Source organism: Pteropus alecto, unplaced genomic scaffold, assembly GCF_000325575.1.
Source record: "Pteropus alecto unplaced genomic scaffold, ASM32557v1 scaffold11, whole genome shotgun sequence".
NCBI classification, from domain to species: Eukaryota; Metazoa; Chordata; class Mammalia; order Chiroptera; family Pteropodidae; genus Pteropus; species Pteropus alecto.
In genome coordinates, this window is record NW_006431956.1 from 14,089,929 (window position 1) to 14,104,646 (window position 14,718).

The 14,718-nt window shown below is 38.8% G+C and overlaps 1 protein-coding gene across 3 annotated transcripts in view; it reads right to left on the minus strand.

Moving 5' to 3' along the window:
• Positions 1–6,611: 6,611 nt before the first annotated feature.
• Positions 6,612–14,718, minus strand: part of ARHGAP21 (Rho GTPase activating protein 21) — a 119,172-nt gene continuing 111,065 nt past the window's right edge. For 2 of the 3 annotated variants that reach the window (XM_015585642.2, XM_015585643.1), the window contains 4 exons: positions 14,457–14,498; positions 14,032–14,137; positions 12,096–12,127; positions 6,612–9,101 (listed from right to left, as the gene is read on the minus strand). In XM_015585642.2, the coding sequence (XP_015441128.1) occupies positions 7,410–9,101; positions 12,096–12,127; positions 14,032–14,137; positions 14,457–14,498 (1,872 nt within the window). In that variant the 3' untranslated portion in view covers positions 6,612–7,409. The remainder of the gene's footprint in view (positions 9,102–12,095; positions 12,128–14,031; positions 14,138–14,456; positions 14,499–14,718) is intronic. The other variant, XM_025043462.1, reaches the window with a different exon arrangement.

The window sequence follows — 14,718 nt, forward strand, 5'->3', positions numbered from 1 at the left end:
TGTTGTAGTAGGCTAAATAATAGCCCCCAAAGATATACAGGTCCTCAACCCCTAATCCCTAGAACATTTGAATGTCAACTCAGTTAAGTTTTCAACAGCTAGAATTGGTTAGAGTTCTCTTCCTCACATGGAGATAAAACCCACCTCCCTCTAACTTTTGTCCCCTCTTCCACGTTAAGCAATTAGAATGCTTAAAGCGGAAAAGATTTGGGAGACGGAATAAAGATCTTCATTTCTGTTGAGTGATCCTGTAGAAAAATCCACCATGCAACTATGAACAGCATTTTAAGATTACTCAAACCTCTGTATTTACATAGTACAGTCAAGAACTGAGGTACAGTAATTTCACTTACTGGGAAAATTTATCCACACCCCTAAATCTAACGCTAACTAATCTACACGAAATGCAGCACATAGCATATGCACATCCTGGGGTTCGGCTTAATTCTGTTAGTAGATTTTTGTAACCATTATATTTATTTTATTCTCAAAAAGTAAAGGTTTCAAGCAAGGCATCTTATTTTGTTTTCCATGTCTGAAAGCAAGCATCTTTCGAAATCCAGTTTGACCATAAATGATTCTCTATCTCCATTTCCCAATATTTTCCTTTTGTAACTTTATGATTAGAAGGTTTGAGCCTATTTTATGAATTCTGAACTCTCTCCTTGGCTGGACAGAACTAAGCTTGTCCCTGTTTCTGTTTCTTTTTGGTCTTCTAAGCTACTGTTCTCTCTCTCTCTGGCTCTCACAGTGGGGATGCAGGAGGCCCAGGTGGCGGATGTTTCCCAGGGCACAGCTCCCCTCTGCTCCCTTATCCAGCAGCCAGCTCAGACGCCAATGTGCAATGAACCCCCGCTGTTCTCACTACATAACACGGACTGCCACGTCGTCCCCGCTGGAGGTGGGGCGTGTGTGTGTGAGATTTCTTCACCTTGCAGTGAAGTGGCAAGTAGGGACATTTAGTTGTCTTGCTTAACAATTCCTGGATATGGAGTTCTGTAGACAAAATCTCAGGGGGAAAAAAAAAGGGCTCTCATAACACCTAAAAGTGAAAAACACATGTTAAATTGATCAGAAAACAAATATAGCTTATGCCTGTGGATATGGAAGTATTTCTTAAGTGGGACTCAAATTGTACATATAAAAGTTGGTAACTCTAATTACAAAATTAAAATCGATACAATTAAATACCTTAAACAAAGTTGAAAGACCACAGAGGAATTTGAAATCTATGCGACAGGCAAGAGATCAGTATCCAGATTACATAGAGATCTCTGAGAAAAAGCCAAAGACAGAAAACAAAATTCTTAACTAATATGTAGGAAACACAAAACAGTAAGGTACCACCTCACATCAGTTTTGTTGTAAAAATAAAATATAAGAAACCTAAAATATCTAGTGTTCAAGAGAATGTCAAGAAATGGAAAAACTCATACACTGTCGACAGAATCTAAATTAATACGACTTCAGAGATTAATCTGACAAAACCTAGCCGAGTTGAAAATGGGCGTGTGTAAGGAAGTGTATACAAAGAAACCACTTTGATAACCATGACCATCCCCCCAAAATGGGAAAATAAACTAGAGCTAGCTACGTATATCAACATACATCTCAAAAATGAACTGAATGAAAAAAGCAAATTAGATACTATGATATATGTAAATTAAAAATATAACACTGTAATGATTATGGCTGTGGATATAATAAAAGCAAGATGTGGACCGAAGGACGTGCTCATGCTGGCTTTGGGGACAGAGGGAAGGAAACGGAAATGGAAGGGTAGCAAAAGGGAGCGAAGACTTAATCAGAGATATCGATTTCATTAAATAAGATCTTTGTAAATATCGTGAAAATGCTGTTTGTTAATCCTGGGTGATGTAAACAGTGTTATGTTATTTTTCTCCGTGTTTTCAGTTTGCACTACCTTTTTTAAAAGAAAGGAATGTTGCCATATTTGGAGGGTTCTACGATCAATCGCAGTCTGCAGAAGACCAGAAGGGCAGAGCTGAAGTTACTTTAGGATCATCTATTTTAACTCACTTGTTTTTACAGATGGAAAAACTGAGGACCAGGGAAGAAAAGTAACTTACACAAAGTCACACAGGCGGTTAGAATATGACCTCATGGAAAAAAATCAAGAAGTAGGGATTTTAAACATCTCCTGTATGAATCTCATCAGTCAACTTCTTCGGAAGGCAGAACCTGCACCTCAGCAAGTATTTCGTGAACGTTGCTATGGATGAACCAAATACAGACGCTGGTCCCCTTCCTTCAGTAAAGAAGCAGTATAAGCTTCTTTGAAAATGAGACTAAGAAATCCTCAAAACATTTTGATTAAAAAGTAGAAATAAAACTGCGACACAATTTTTGCGGGTTAAGCTATTCTAACCATTTCATTTTTAACAGAAGTGGGACCAGAATAACTTAAAGAGACGCAAGGTAGTTCGAATACCGTAATCGGTGAATGACGCACATAACATCAGATTACTTAAGAGGGGCCACCTGCCTAGATGGGTGCTTTTAGAGAACCCATTGTTTCTAAGATTTATGAGAAAATACATTGCTTTAATATTTAAGTGCACCAGTACATATTCCTCTTTTGTTAGAAAAAATATAATTTTTCCAGCGTGACAAGTGCCAAAATTCCCAAAGAATGATCTCATATCTTACACATTTTTAAATTTTCTGACGTTTTTGTAGGTAAAAAGCCTATGTATAATAATCAGAGTTCAGGGGACATTCCCAATGACAATGAAATGGCTCACAGTGGATGAACACTCCTACTGAGAATAATTAGAAAAACTGGATAAACTATGTACAATCAATCACGGAACAAAAAACATGAACAAACTGGAGAGTCGTCATGCCAGCTAAGACAAGGAGGCAAAATCAGAGTCAGGCATTGGGAGAGGGGTGTATTAGGAAGCAGGCTTTCGTGGATTGTTCTGAGATGGGAGGGCAGGCAAATAACTAAGTTAAGTAAGAGGAGTGTGGGGCTGCAGGATGTACAGTCAGCTGAGACGTGAGGGTTCGAAACCCCTGAAAACTCTAGTAAGAGAACGCGATAGGTTTTGGTTTTCCCTTTGAGGCATCTGCCCAATTCTTATGTCATTCGGGGCAAAGGCTAAGGAGGCTGAAAGCTGGTTAAAAAACAAATTGGTGTTTCTGGTGGTCTCAGAGAGCCGAGGTGACAAACAATGGAGTTTGGGACTTGCCCAGGAGAAGGGGCCTTAGAAAATACTGTAGATTATCAGTTCAGATCTCTGGAAAGTCGCACGTTAGGAGAGGGGCTGAACCAGAGACAGGCCCAGCCTTACTGGCCCTGCCTCAACCAGCTCTATTCCTGCCTGCAGATGCAGTGACCCGGACAGTGATCTTTCAAATAGCAGTAAGACCCGCAGCTAACTTCTCAACAGTGACATAACAACCAGAAGAAAATAGAGTGCCATCTTTCAAGTGCTGAAAGAAAATGCTAGCATTTTATAGGCAGCGAATATATCCTTTAAAAAAGAATGCAAAATAAAGATGTTTCCAAACAAACATAAACTGAATGAATTCATTAGCCGACCCACACTAAATGACATAAAAATTAGAGTTCTTCGGGAAGCAGGAAAAAGACCCCAGATAAAAGAATGAAGAGCAGTAGAAAGAGTAACCGTTGGTAAATGCAGATGAATATTCAACTCTATAAAACAAAAATAATGCCTTAAACGGTATATGTATATCAACGATAAACATTTGGAAAGTAGTAAAGATTATTCTAATTTATATTAAATTCTCTGTTAAGTGAAGGCTGTCACTAAAAGAATAGAAAAATAAATATGAAGCATGTTCACAGAAAGGGGAAATGATATAATAAAAATATTTGACTAATTGAAAAGATGCCAGAAACGAGAAAAAAAAGGTACATAAAATTGAGACAAGTAAAAAAACAAATATTAAGACGGCAGATGTGAATCCGAATATATCAGTGAATCCGAATATATCAGAGGAGAACGATATTATAACCAACCGCATCACATGTTCCAATTAGAAGACAAAAATTACCAGACGTCATTTTTAAAAAGTACATGCTGCTACCAGGTAAGACCTGAAAAATATAAACATAAAGTGCTGAAAGCAAAAGGATGAAAAGGATTGATTATGCAAACACTAACCAAAAGCACAGCTACACTAATATCATATAAAATAAACTTTGCTGGAAATAACGAAAGGCATTCCACAATGATAAAAGGGTCAATCCACGGCAAAGATAAAACGATTCTACATTTATGTCCACCTAACAAAATATCTAAGGAAAAAAGGATAGGAATATAAATCTATAATCATAACACTTTATCTCTTCTTAGGAACTGATAAGAGCTAGGTAAGAAATCGTAAGGATACAGGATATCTGAAAAACATGATTAGGAAACCTCACCTAATCAATATAATAAAGCACCCAGTGACTGAATACATATTCTTCACGTGGACAGGAACCCTGATCAAAACTGATCACAGGCTGGTTTATAATGAACATCTCAATTAATTTCAAATAACTGAAAACTATCAGAATATGTTTAATGATCATGTGCAATTAAGCTAGAAATCGAATTTTTAAAAAAGATAACTAGAAAGCTTCCAAATGTTTGGAGATTAAGTAACATACATCTAAATAATTCACGGGTCAAAGAAAAAATCACAACGGAAATTAGAAAACAAGAAAGCTGAAAATCAATGATGTAAGCAAATAGAAATGATCAAAGGAAACAGAAAATAATAAATATAAGAGCAGAAATGAATATAATTATTTGAACTTTGAATCTTGAACCTAACTTCATTTTCATACATAAGTATTTTTTGATGGTTTTAATAATACACTGACTTTTCCAGGAACACATCTACCATGTAAACTAAGAAAAGAATGTAGTTTTGTTCAGAACTTTACCAAGAATCATACATCCCTTAAGATCTCATCACCACAGCAAAACAGTTTATGGTACATGAAGTTATTGCATTGTTAGTGACTGTATATTGGTGCAAACATCGACTTCACATATTGAAATACTTTTATCATAACTTCCCTTTTCTAGGAGAACGATATTCTGTATTATACATTGAGTATATATCAAGTTATACATGTAGATATGTTACATGTTTATTATCTATGAATCTCGTTTCAAAATAGGAAGAAAAAAATTAATTTTTATAGATAGAGAATATTGGGTCTGACAGGGTTAAGAACTGCTGGATTTGATCATTTTTAAGGCCCTTTCAGTCCTAACATTCCAAGATTTTAAGTACCCATTATTTCCAGCTATAGCTTTGTCATGTTTTGCCAATAGTGTGTGGCAAACACACTACTTGTTTGGAACAAACAGCACCTCACTTAAATCTAAAAACCCTAAAATAGATACTATGGTTATTGTTTACAGAAGGGCAAAAATTCAGAGGAGTTAGAAAATGTATCTAAGCTTACACATCTAGAAAGTATAGAGCTGGTTTGACCCCCAAATTCATGTTCTTTTCACTCAGTTGTCTGTAAGAAAAGGTAAAAATATCCTGCACAGTAGCTGTCCCCCAGCCTCGGTTCCGGTTACTGTCAACCAAGGTCCGAAACTATGAAATAGAAAATTCAGAAAATAAATTAAGTTGCTCACGGTTCTGAGTACCGTGGTGAACTCTAACACTGTTCTACTCCATCCTGCCCAGGACGTGAATCGCCCCTTCGTCCAGCGGCTTCGCCTTTAGCCTGTTAGTCACTCAGTAGCCATCTCGGTTATTAGATTGTCTCGGCAACGCAGTGTCAGTGCTTAAGTCACCTTATTCTACTTATTAACGTCCCCAAAGCTCAAGAGGAGTGATGCCGGCAATTCGGATGCCAAAGAGAAGCTGCTAAGTGTCTCAGAAGCGAAAAGGTTAAAGTTCTCGCCTTAGTAAAAGAAAAAACATCGTGCACCGAGGTTGCTAAGATCTACGTTAAGAACAAATCGCTATCCGTGAAACGGTGAAGGGAAATTCATGCTAGTTTTGCCGTTACACCTCAAACTGCAAAAGTTATGGCCACACTGTGGTAAGTGCTCAGTTAAGATGGAAAGCCATCACATCTGTGGGTGGAAGATGTGAACGGAAAACGTGTTCCGATGGACCGTAACGTGTTACGCCGGAAAGCACCGAGGACTATACGAAGACTTCAGCGAGGGATCCCCAGAAACGAGCGACACCAAGCCATTTACACTGCAAGTAAGGGAGGGTTATAGATTCAGGAATAGGTTTGGACTGAAACATATAAAAATTACTGGAGAGGCCGCATCTGCCAATGAAGCAGCTGCCGCCACACTTCCGGCAGAGCTGAAGAAGCTAATTAGGGTTTGGGACTATCCACTGGGGCGCACCCTCTGTGGGTAAGGAGGGACCACTGTACTACTTTAGCTAGAAAAATTAAGTATTATCTGTGTATAGGAGTGCAGGCAGGCCAACGTAAACATATACAAGAGATCTCTGCCAGCCGCAGCAAAAGAGAGACGGAATATATAAAGAGTGGGTAATTTTTAAAAGTCAGGATCAATTAAGGCAGTTATCAATAGATGACGTTTTAAAATATAGTAGAATAAGTTTGAAGCCATGCAAAGTTCAGCAAAACAATTTTTATTTCCAGTGTTTAATTGGGTATGCACACAGGCATGACACGAGTTTGAATTCATTAAGTCCTCATGCAGAATTATATTCTTCTTGATAAAGAAGCCAGTTCCATCCAGGTCACTATCTACACACCTATGTTACAACATTTATATCAAATCTGGTATCTGAAGAAAAGATACACATATAATATGTTCATTTAAGTTACTTATTTTACAGAAAGATTAAAAATTCAAGTCACGCAAAACTCAAAAACTGTATTAAAAGTTTGAATATAAAACTCAGAGATCCACCTGGAATGACTAAAGAATGGAAGTTCCGTATCCACCTGTGTTAAAACTGGTAAATGCAATGAAACTTGTTACCAAGAAAATGCATTCATTTCTTCAATGCAAGTTATCTAATTTTAACAATATGGCACCCTAAGAACCAAACGGATTTTTATGATGAGGCACTTTTGTTAGTGATGAAACCAAAGGACAGATTTGCTGCTCACTAATGCCAGCGATTTTCTTCAGTAACCTTGTGTATACACTATGTAGTAAGTTGCAACAAATACCTTACTCATTTGTATACAACTATCCAATATATTTTTAAATATGTGTGTGTGTGTGTGTGTGTGTGTCTTCTGGCTGCAGCAATGCACTGTAAAGCCATTTCACAGCGCAAAATGATGAAACCAGCCCAAACGAAGGCTGCATAATAACGATTCTGGTACAAGAACATACTTACAGAGTTACTGAAACCTGTGACAGTAGCTTTTTATTTGCTATAGTGGACGTAGCCCCAGTTTAAAGACAGGGATGAAGCTCTGCTTTATTGCCTGGGGATTCAGACAGTTTATGAGGTTGGGCATTAGCTGCGGAACTAGCATTCTGGCTCATATTCTGGCAGCTGTCTCCATTTATTTGGTCGGGTGACTGTGGTGGTATGGAGAGAAGGGGCCTGTGAGCTGAAGCCAGGGTACTGGAAGAACTACCTGCATCGGAGTGAAAAGATACAGGTGCGTCCATCATGGAACTCTCTAACGTGCTAGTACTGTCCGGCTGGGAGTCTCCCGTTTCTCCTCTAAGGTCAGACGTGCTGGTCCGGAAGCGTTCCCTCGCAAGCCAGTCTGAGATGGACAGGTCCTGGGCCGAGCATTTCGGCTTTAACCGAGACACGGCTGAAAGTTCAGATTCTCTCTCCCCACTCTGCTCGTGTGCTTTCCAGAAATTCAAAACACTGATCTCAGTAGCATCCCTGTGCCCTCCAAGTGTATGTCGACGTTTGATGTTTTTCCTTTTGGTGGTCTCGGGATTCGTTTTGTGATTTCCTACTCCAAACATGTCATCTGCCGGGGCTCTGGGTCTCAGTTTTAACCGATCTGCTATTTTCGTTTTCCAAGTGGGCTCCTGTTTTTCTGAGTCACTTCTGGTCGGTGCTAGCAGACTCCCTGTTGACTTTCCCTTTTTCATGACATCGAACACCTTCGTTATGGAAGGCGTTTCTTTCTCGTTCTTGGCCTCTCCTAGGATTCCGCTGTCTGACTTGAACCGAGCCGATTTTTTCCTGGAGAGCGTGTCACATTCGATCAGCTTATGGGAACTGAAGAGCTGTCTCCGACCATCTAGACTGGGTGTTAAACTGCCCTCGGTACAGCTCACTTCGCTTCCTTCCGAATTCCTCCGGCTCGTCTTAGTAACTTCTTGTAGTTTCCCCCGGAAAAACCTCTCTGATGTCAAGGCGGCAGGAAAAACAGGGAAATCGTTCTCGCTGTCGGTCTCCACAGGCCGCCCCTCACTGATCAGTTCGCTTCTCTCGTCGTCAGCTTCGTCTCCCTTACTCTCTGCGACGGACTGCACCTCGGGGCTGAGCCGGCTGGAGTCGAGGCTGGTCAAGTAGGTAGCAGACGACGTGGTTGAATAATCTGAGGTGATGGTGCTGACATTGGCCAAAAACTCACCATGTCTGGTTTCTGGGCTGGTGGATTTCTTAGTGGAGAACCTGGCCAGAGAAGCCTGGGACGAAGTGCTGAGCAAAGTGCCGGAGTCTGACCCCGTCTCTTCAAAGTGGGACGACTTCTGTGTCCCGAGGGAGCCGGGGCTGTCTTTCAGGATGGCGAGGCGGCCGCTGGGAGTGGGTGACTTGCTGAGCCTGGAACCGTGGCGGGGTGAGTGTTCTTCAGACGGCAGACTCTCCTTTCGACCGGACGTCTTCTCATCTTTCGTTGCGCTGCTGTCTTTCTTAGCGTTGTTCTCTTTGGAAAGGACGGCCCTTTGTTTTCTGCCCAATGTCTCACTGTCCTTTTTGGATTCTTCTTTAGTATCGCTGTGACGCTGCTCTGCGTTTTCCTTCTTAAAAAACACATTGTCCAGTTCGTCTTCTGAGCTGCTAGGCTGTGCTTTCTCTTTTGGCTTCTTCCTCTTGCGGCTAGCGGCTGCGAAGATGGAGGACACGAGCAGATCTCTGCTGTATTGTTCTTTTCCAGGTCCCCAAGAACCCTGAGGAGCGATCAGAAACGAGACTTGAAGCATAAGAACATTATCGAGTTCATTTTCTGAAAAGCTTTTTTCCCAAGTATTTTTTACTGAATTACTTCTGCTAAAGCTCTAGAAGCACTAACAGAATGCAACTCGTTTTTCATACTTCCTTTTAAGACAAATTTCGATTTATCTATATATTAAGATAATTTAAGATAAATTTCACTTTTTATTTAACTAGTCCCATTTAATGCCTGGTGGTATGTACTGGCACGTCATACAGGTGTGATTTACCTGCCAAGTCACAGCTCATACACATTTATCTTTGAAAGAAATATTTTGTGCCTAGTGCCAGCTAGCTCTCCTGTTCTCACTGATTCCCCGGCCTGTGCTGACTTTCCCTGCTGTTGCAAAGCTCAGCCCTCAGGTTCTCGTGTGAACGTAGGTATAAGAGTCAGTACTCCAACATAGTTGAACATAGTATTCTGACACAGCTTACTAAAAGCTTGTGGCTGACTTCAATTTTCTGACTATCGACCCCACAAGATAGAGATGCTGTATCTGATCGGCTCGTTAAGACATGAGAACCCTCTGGTCTTCCGTTAGTTCAGCGGGCTGGGTTTCAGGGACCTGTCTTAGGTAGACCAAGTTGGCAATGTCTTTATCTCAAGATAACAACAAAAACAAAAACTTCAAATAACATAAGGTTGACTATAGATCTTAAGTGCTTACCACAGAAATACTTTAGAGCATTGTTGTTAGAAAAATTGTAGTGCAGGCTACTGGCTTTGTCAGCTATGTGTACTAGGTTCCTGATGACAACTATTCAATTAATTTGTCCGTAATGCCTCCACGCGAAGTAAATGGTGGCAGTAGGGGTCGATAACACTTGCTGGTTTACCACACACCATTCAAGACAAGCAGGCAGGCCTGAAGTATGCCAAGTAATAGAAGCAGAAAGTGTATCTCTCTATTGCCATAAAAATCTAAAGCGAAAAATCACGAGCTAAAACGACTATACCGAAGTCTTGAAAAATAAAAAAATCGAGGCTGTCATATTAAAAAGAATTCACCAAAATGAACTCACAGACTAGAACTTTGTTTCTGAAAATAAAGAATTTCATAATTATCCAGTACATACCTAATGATTATTCACATTTTAACACATTCTGCTGAGGACTGCGGGGATAAACAGTTGTGACAGGGCTCTGAGTTTGGAGACCTGGCGGTTCTTCCTCTAGAGTGTTCCTTCTAGGTTGCTGTGTATGACACTGAGCAAGTGATTCACTTTTTAATGTCCAATTTCATTAAGTGAGATGAAATTAGATTATATTATCATTAAAGTGTCTTCGGGTTCTCTTTAAAATCTTACGATTCTGTGATCATATATGTGTTGGGGCAGATGACTTTACTTATTTTACAACTGAGAAGCTGTTGCGAAGAGTTACACCATTCGAATATCCATTATAACACAGGCATGGTATAAATACCGCCATAATTAACAACCCAAAGAGATGGCTATAACAAACAACGGGTTAAGAAATATGCATCTAGCAAATGGGATGGACGAAATTCAAACAGGTCTGAAATCTAAAATCAAAATAGAAATCTAAAATCTCATCTTCTGGCAAAAAAAGATGGGAAATTGTTCTAGATTAAAGAAGTCTAAAGAGTCATGACAACTAAATGCAAGGAGTAATCTTTGATTGCATCCTGCACAGTTATTGGGACAACTGGGGAAATTTGTGTAAATTCTGTACATTAGAAATAATAATGTATCGTACTTGTGACTATGTACAATAATTACACTGTGATTATGTAGAAAAATGACCTTGTTCTTAGGGGACACCAGCTGAAGCATTTCGGGGCAAAGCGTTATCCTGTCTATAAGTAACTTTCAAATGATTCAGAAAGAAAAATTATATATATCAAGATTTACCAACTGAGTAACCTAAGGTAAAGGTTTGAGTGCTAACTATTATTCTAGTAACATTTCTATAGGTTTAAAATTATCCAAAATAAAAAGTTGGGGCAAAAAAAAAAAAAAATGGTGAAAATCCAACATAAGTGATAGTGAATGATATAACTAAAATATTGTTTTCTGCAAGAATTATAATTTAATCACACATAGCCCCATTACGATATTTAAACATGATATGTAAAATTAATGTCTCATTCCAAATATAACATATTTTTAGAAACTTATTGCCAATTAGTCGTTACTCTCTCACCAGAACAAAGTTTGGACAAATTGATTTAATAAAAAACTTTCTAACAACTATAAGAATTTCCTAAAAACCACTCAAAAGGCTATGTAATTCTGTGGTGTTGTCAATGGAACGCAAATCATGCTAAAAAATATTGATTATGAAACAAAGCAGTAATTTTGCTGAAATAAAATATATACTTTCTATAAGTATAAATAATAAGAAGAAAAGTATATATTACTACTGACATATTTACAGATATAATGATGTGATATTTGGGATTTGCCTCAAAATAGTCTCAAGAGGTGGAAAGTGGGTGGAGTGAGAATGAAACAAGCTTGGCCACGTGTTAATTGTTGAGAATGGATAATGGGGATATGGAGGCTCATCACACTAGTCTCTCCACTCTGTACGTGTTAGAAGTTTTTCACATTAAAGAATGAGGGGGGAAAAAAGGCCTATTTCTTTGTATTATGCTAAACTATGCTGAGAGAAACCCAACGTTCCAATTCACAGTCCAGTATTCTTCCATCATATTCTACTTTAAGATTCTTTTCCCCCTTTGTAAGACTTCGGTCTTCTATTAGCTCGGCCGGGCTTGACTTCAGGGACCTGACTTAGGTAGATCAGGTTAATAATGTCTGCAGTTATCCCAAGGTTAACAACAAAATCACAAAAGTCAGATAGCATAAGGTCGAAGAAAGACCTCTGTATACTAATGTAAAGGGATGCGTTTCTACACTAATCATCATTGGCCAAAAAAGCAATTCCCCCCTAAAATACTTCAAAATTGTATGAAACCATTTACCTTAGATTTTGTTGAGTCACTAGTAGCTGAATCTGTGAGAAGTTAAATAAAACATGGTCAGTATTAGTCAATCTTTACCTTTTTCAACAAACATTGCAAAACTTATGGAAAAGACAGGCACAGAACAAAATGGGAAAGCAAAACTCAAACAAACAACAGGACACAGTGGATAGTCAGAGCTCACAAAGATGCAAGCTGCACCACAGAAAGCCACCGCCATGAAAGGATGCTGTGAATTGTAGGCAGAATCAGCTCAATGATAGGAATGGCAAAGGAGCCCTGTACTAAACAAAAACAGAAATACTAGTGTTTATTAAATTTTCTAAATATTAACTCTAGCAATAAAGAAGCTTGAAGACCTTTTTAAGAATCGTATTATGTACCACATCCTGTATCTGAAACTGATACACAATGTAGAACTTTTAAGACCGCTGGCTGCCTTAGCTACAAATTGAGACACTCGGTGTATTTTCGTTGATTTTTGTCAGACTGTCAAACTTAAATTTTATAAGCATATACTGTATGCGTATGGATGCATCAGGATAACCCCGTTTCCAGGTCACTTTGGTTTTATATTAAATAATGCTGATCTTTGTGCTTTAGACCCCAGTTTCATATCTGTGCAAGTCAGGGATCCTTTTGACTAGTTTGGTTATAAATTGCTACCAGCTTTGTAATTCTCTATTAACAAATGCTATTATGGAAATGGAAAAATGGAGACCATAATTTTACTGTCTGGCAAAAACTCAGATTATACAATTACAAAGAGGGTAGGAAGGGGCTAGCACTATTCCAGATAATCTCAATTTTGAAATTTTATCTTGCAACTTTAGGGAAATCGATTTTCAAAATTAATGAGCTGAGCCCCGTGCCACGCCCCTTTTCACACATGGCTAAATGCTTATGACTTTAAGAACTGTAGACCATACCATGCTATTTCTCCTCACGGTCTGCTTCAGAAATAACAAGAAACAGCAGAAAAACTTTTAAGAAAGTAGTATTGATCTGTTTACAATAATCTTAAGAGAAAATGTACACCACAGATCAACGATGTTTGCATTTACAAGAACCGGGGGTTTCTGCAGACCAGGCAGCTACAGTGTGGACAGCAATCCTCCTTCTTCCTACAGTTCCAGCTGTCCATCAGGGACACCACGGAATCCACTAGCGACATTACCGTGTGATAGACTCCTCCCACTTCGCCTGTTCAACATCAGTATAGATTTGCCTGTGTCAGTGAGAGCTGAAAAAACCCTTTAGGACTAGAACAAGAACTAGAGACAAAGGGAGAACATTGTGTAAAACAACATGCTGGATTAGTGCAACAGTTTGGCAGGAGAAAATTTTCACCGAAAGAGCCTATTAGAAGTCATACTTAACCAAGCGTTAGGGTGGCAAGAGAAAACAGAAGAAAATGTCAGATTGACTTTTACTGTGACATCTATAGTGACAAATAATATACCGTATTTATAAAAATGGTGCCCATGAGCAGTTCAACGTATTTCATTTGCTGCTTTTAAACAGAACGCCTAGCTCAAGAATAAGAACTACTCAGTCTACATCTTACTTTCTGCCATCACAGCAACCACATATTCAGTAGCATATATCTGTTTTACCTTGTGATGACTATTACATGGAAACTGTGAATTAAAAAGAAAAAAAAAAGAACAAAACAGTGGTTCGCATGCTTGTTTCCCTCATATTTCCATTCTGACAAGCATTACAACTCCATGCACTGCCAATGGCATTATAGTCACTGGAAGATAATTAAGATCAATCAGAAAAGGAAGATTACGTTTTTATTAGTAGAAAGGAAAAAAAAAGAAGAAAAGGAAAAAAAATCATAGCGAATTGTTACTTATGATTAATTTGCTTTTTTATGTTATAAGAATTTAGCTTTTAACCTCTAGATCGACACTGCCCAGGCAAGGGTTACCTGATACATCTCCAGGGGGCACTCCTGTCCTTCCGATGTTGGTGAGTAAATGGTCTATGTTTGGCACTGGCTGGGAGTCCACTGTGTTCTCCTCCTGCACTGTTGTCTATGGTTAATAAACAAAGATCTCTTCATCATCTCTTCAAAGATACCTTCTTTAAAATGCAAACAACATTCGATAAAAGACATCAGAGTGGAGCACATGGGCTTCATTTTTTTTTTTTACCTTGTTTACACAGAGTTAACTAAAAAATGAGCATCATACTTGTATTTTCATTAGATCAGAAGCCGCGGAGCTATGGCCCTGCTTCCGGGTGCAAAGCGGACAAGAGCGTACAAAGCAGGAAGTTGACATTGTTGTAGCGTCAGGATCTCGCGTCCCAAATGAAAATTATAGAGCACAAATGCTGACGGACAATACTTACAAGAGGCTCTTCAGCACCGTCTTCTGTGAAAAACCAGTCATGCTAAAATTTAAAATAAAAAAAGGTGAAAAGAGAAATTAAATACTCTCTTAAATGTATCTATATTTTGGAGGATAGTATAGAGAAAAAGGTAATTTTCTTAGAAAATTATAACCAAATTCTGTCCTACCAAATATCAGCTGCTCAAGAAAAAGAATTTAGGCACAGAAAAAGGAAGGAAGGAAAGAAGGAAGGAAGGAAGGAAGGAAGGAAGGAAGGAAGG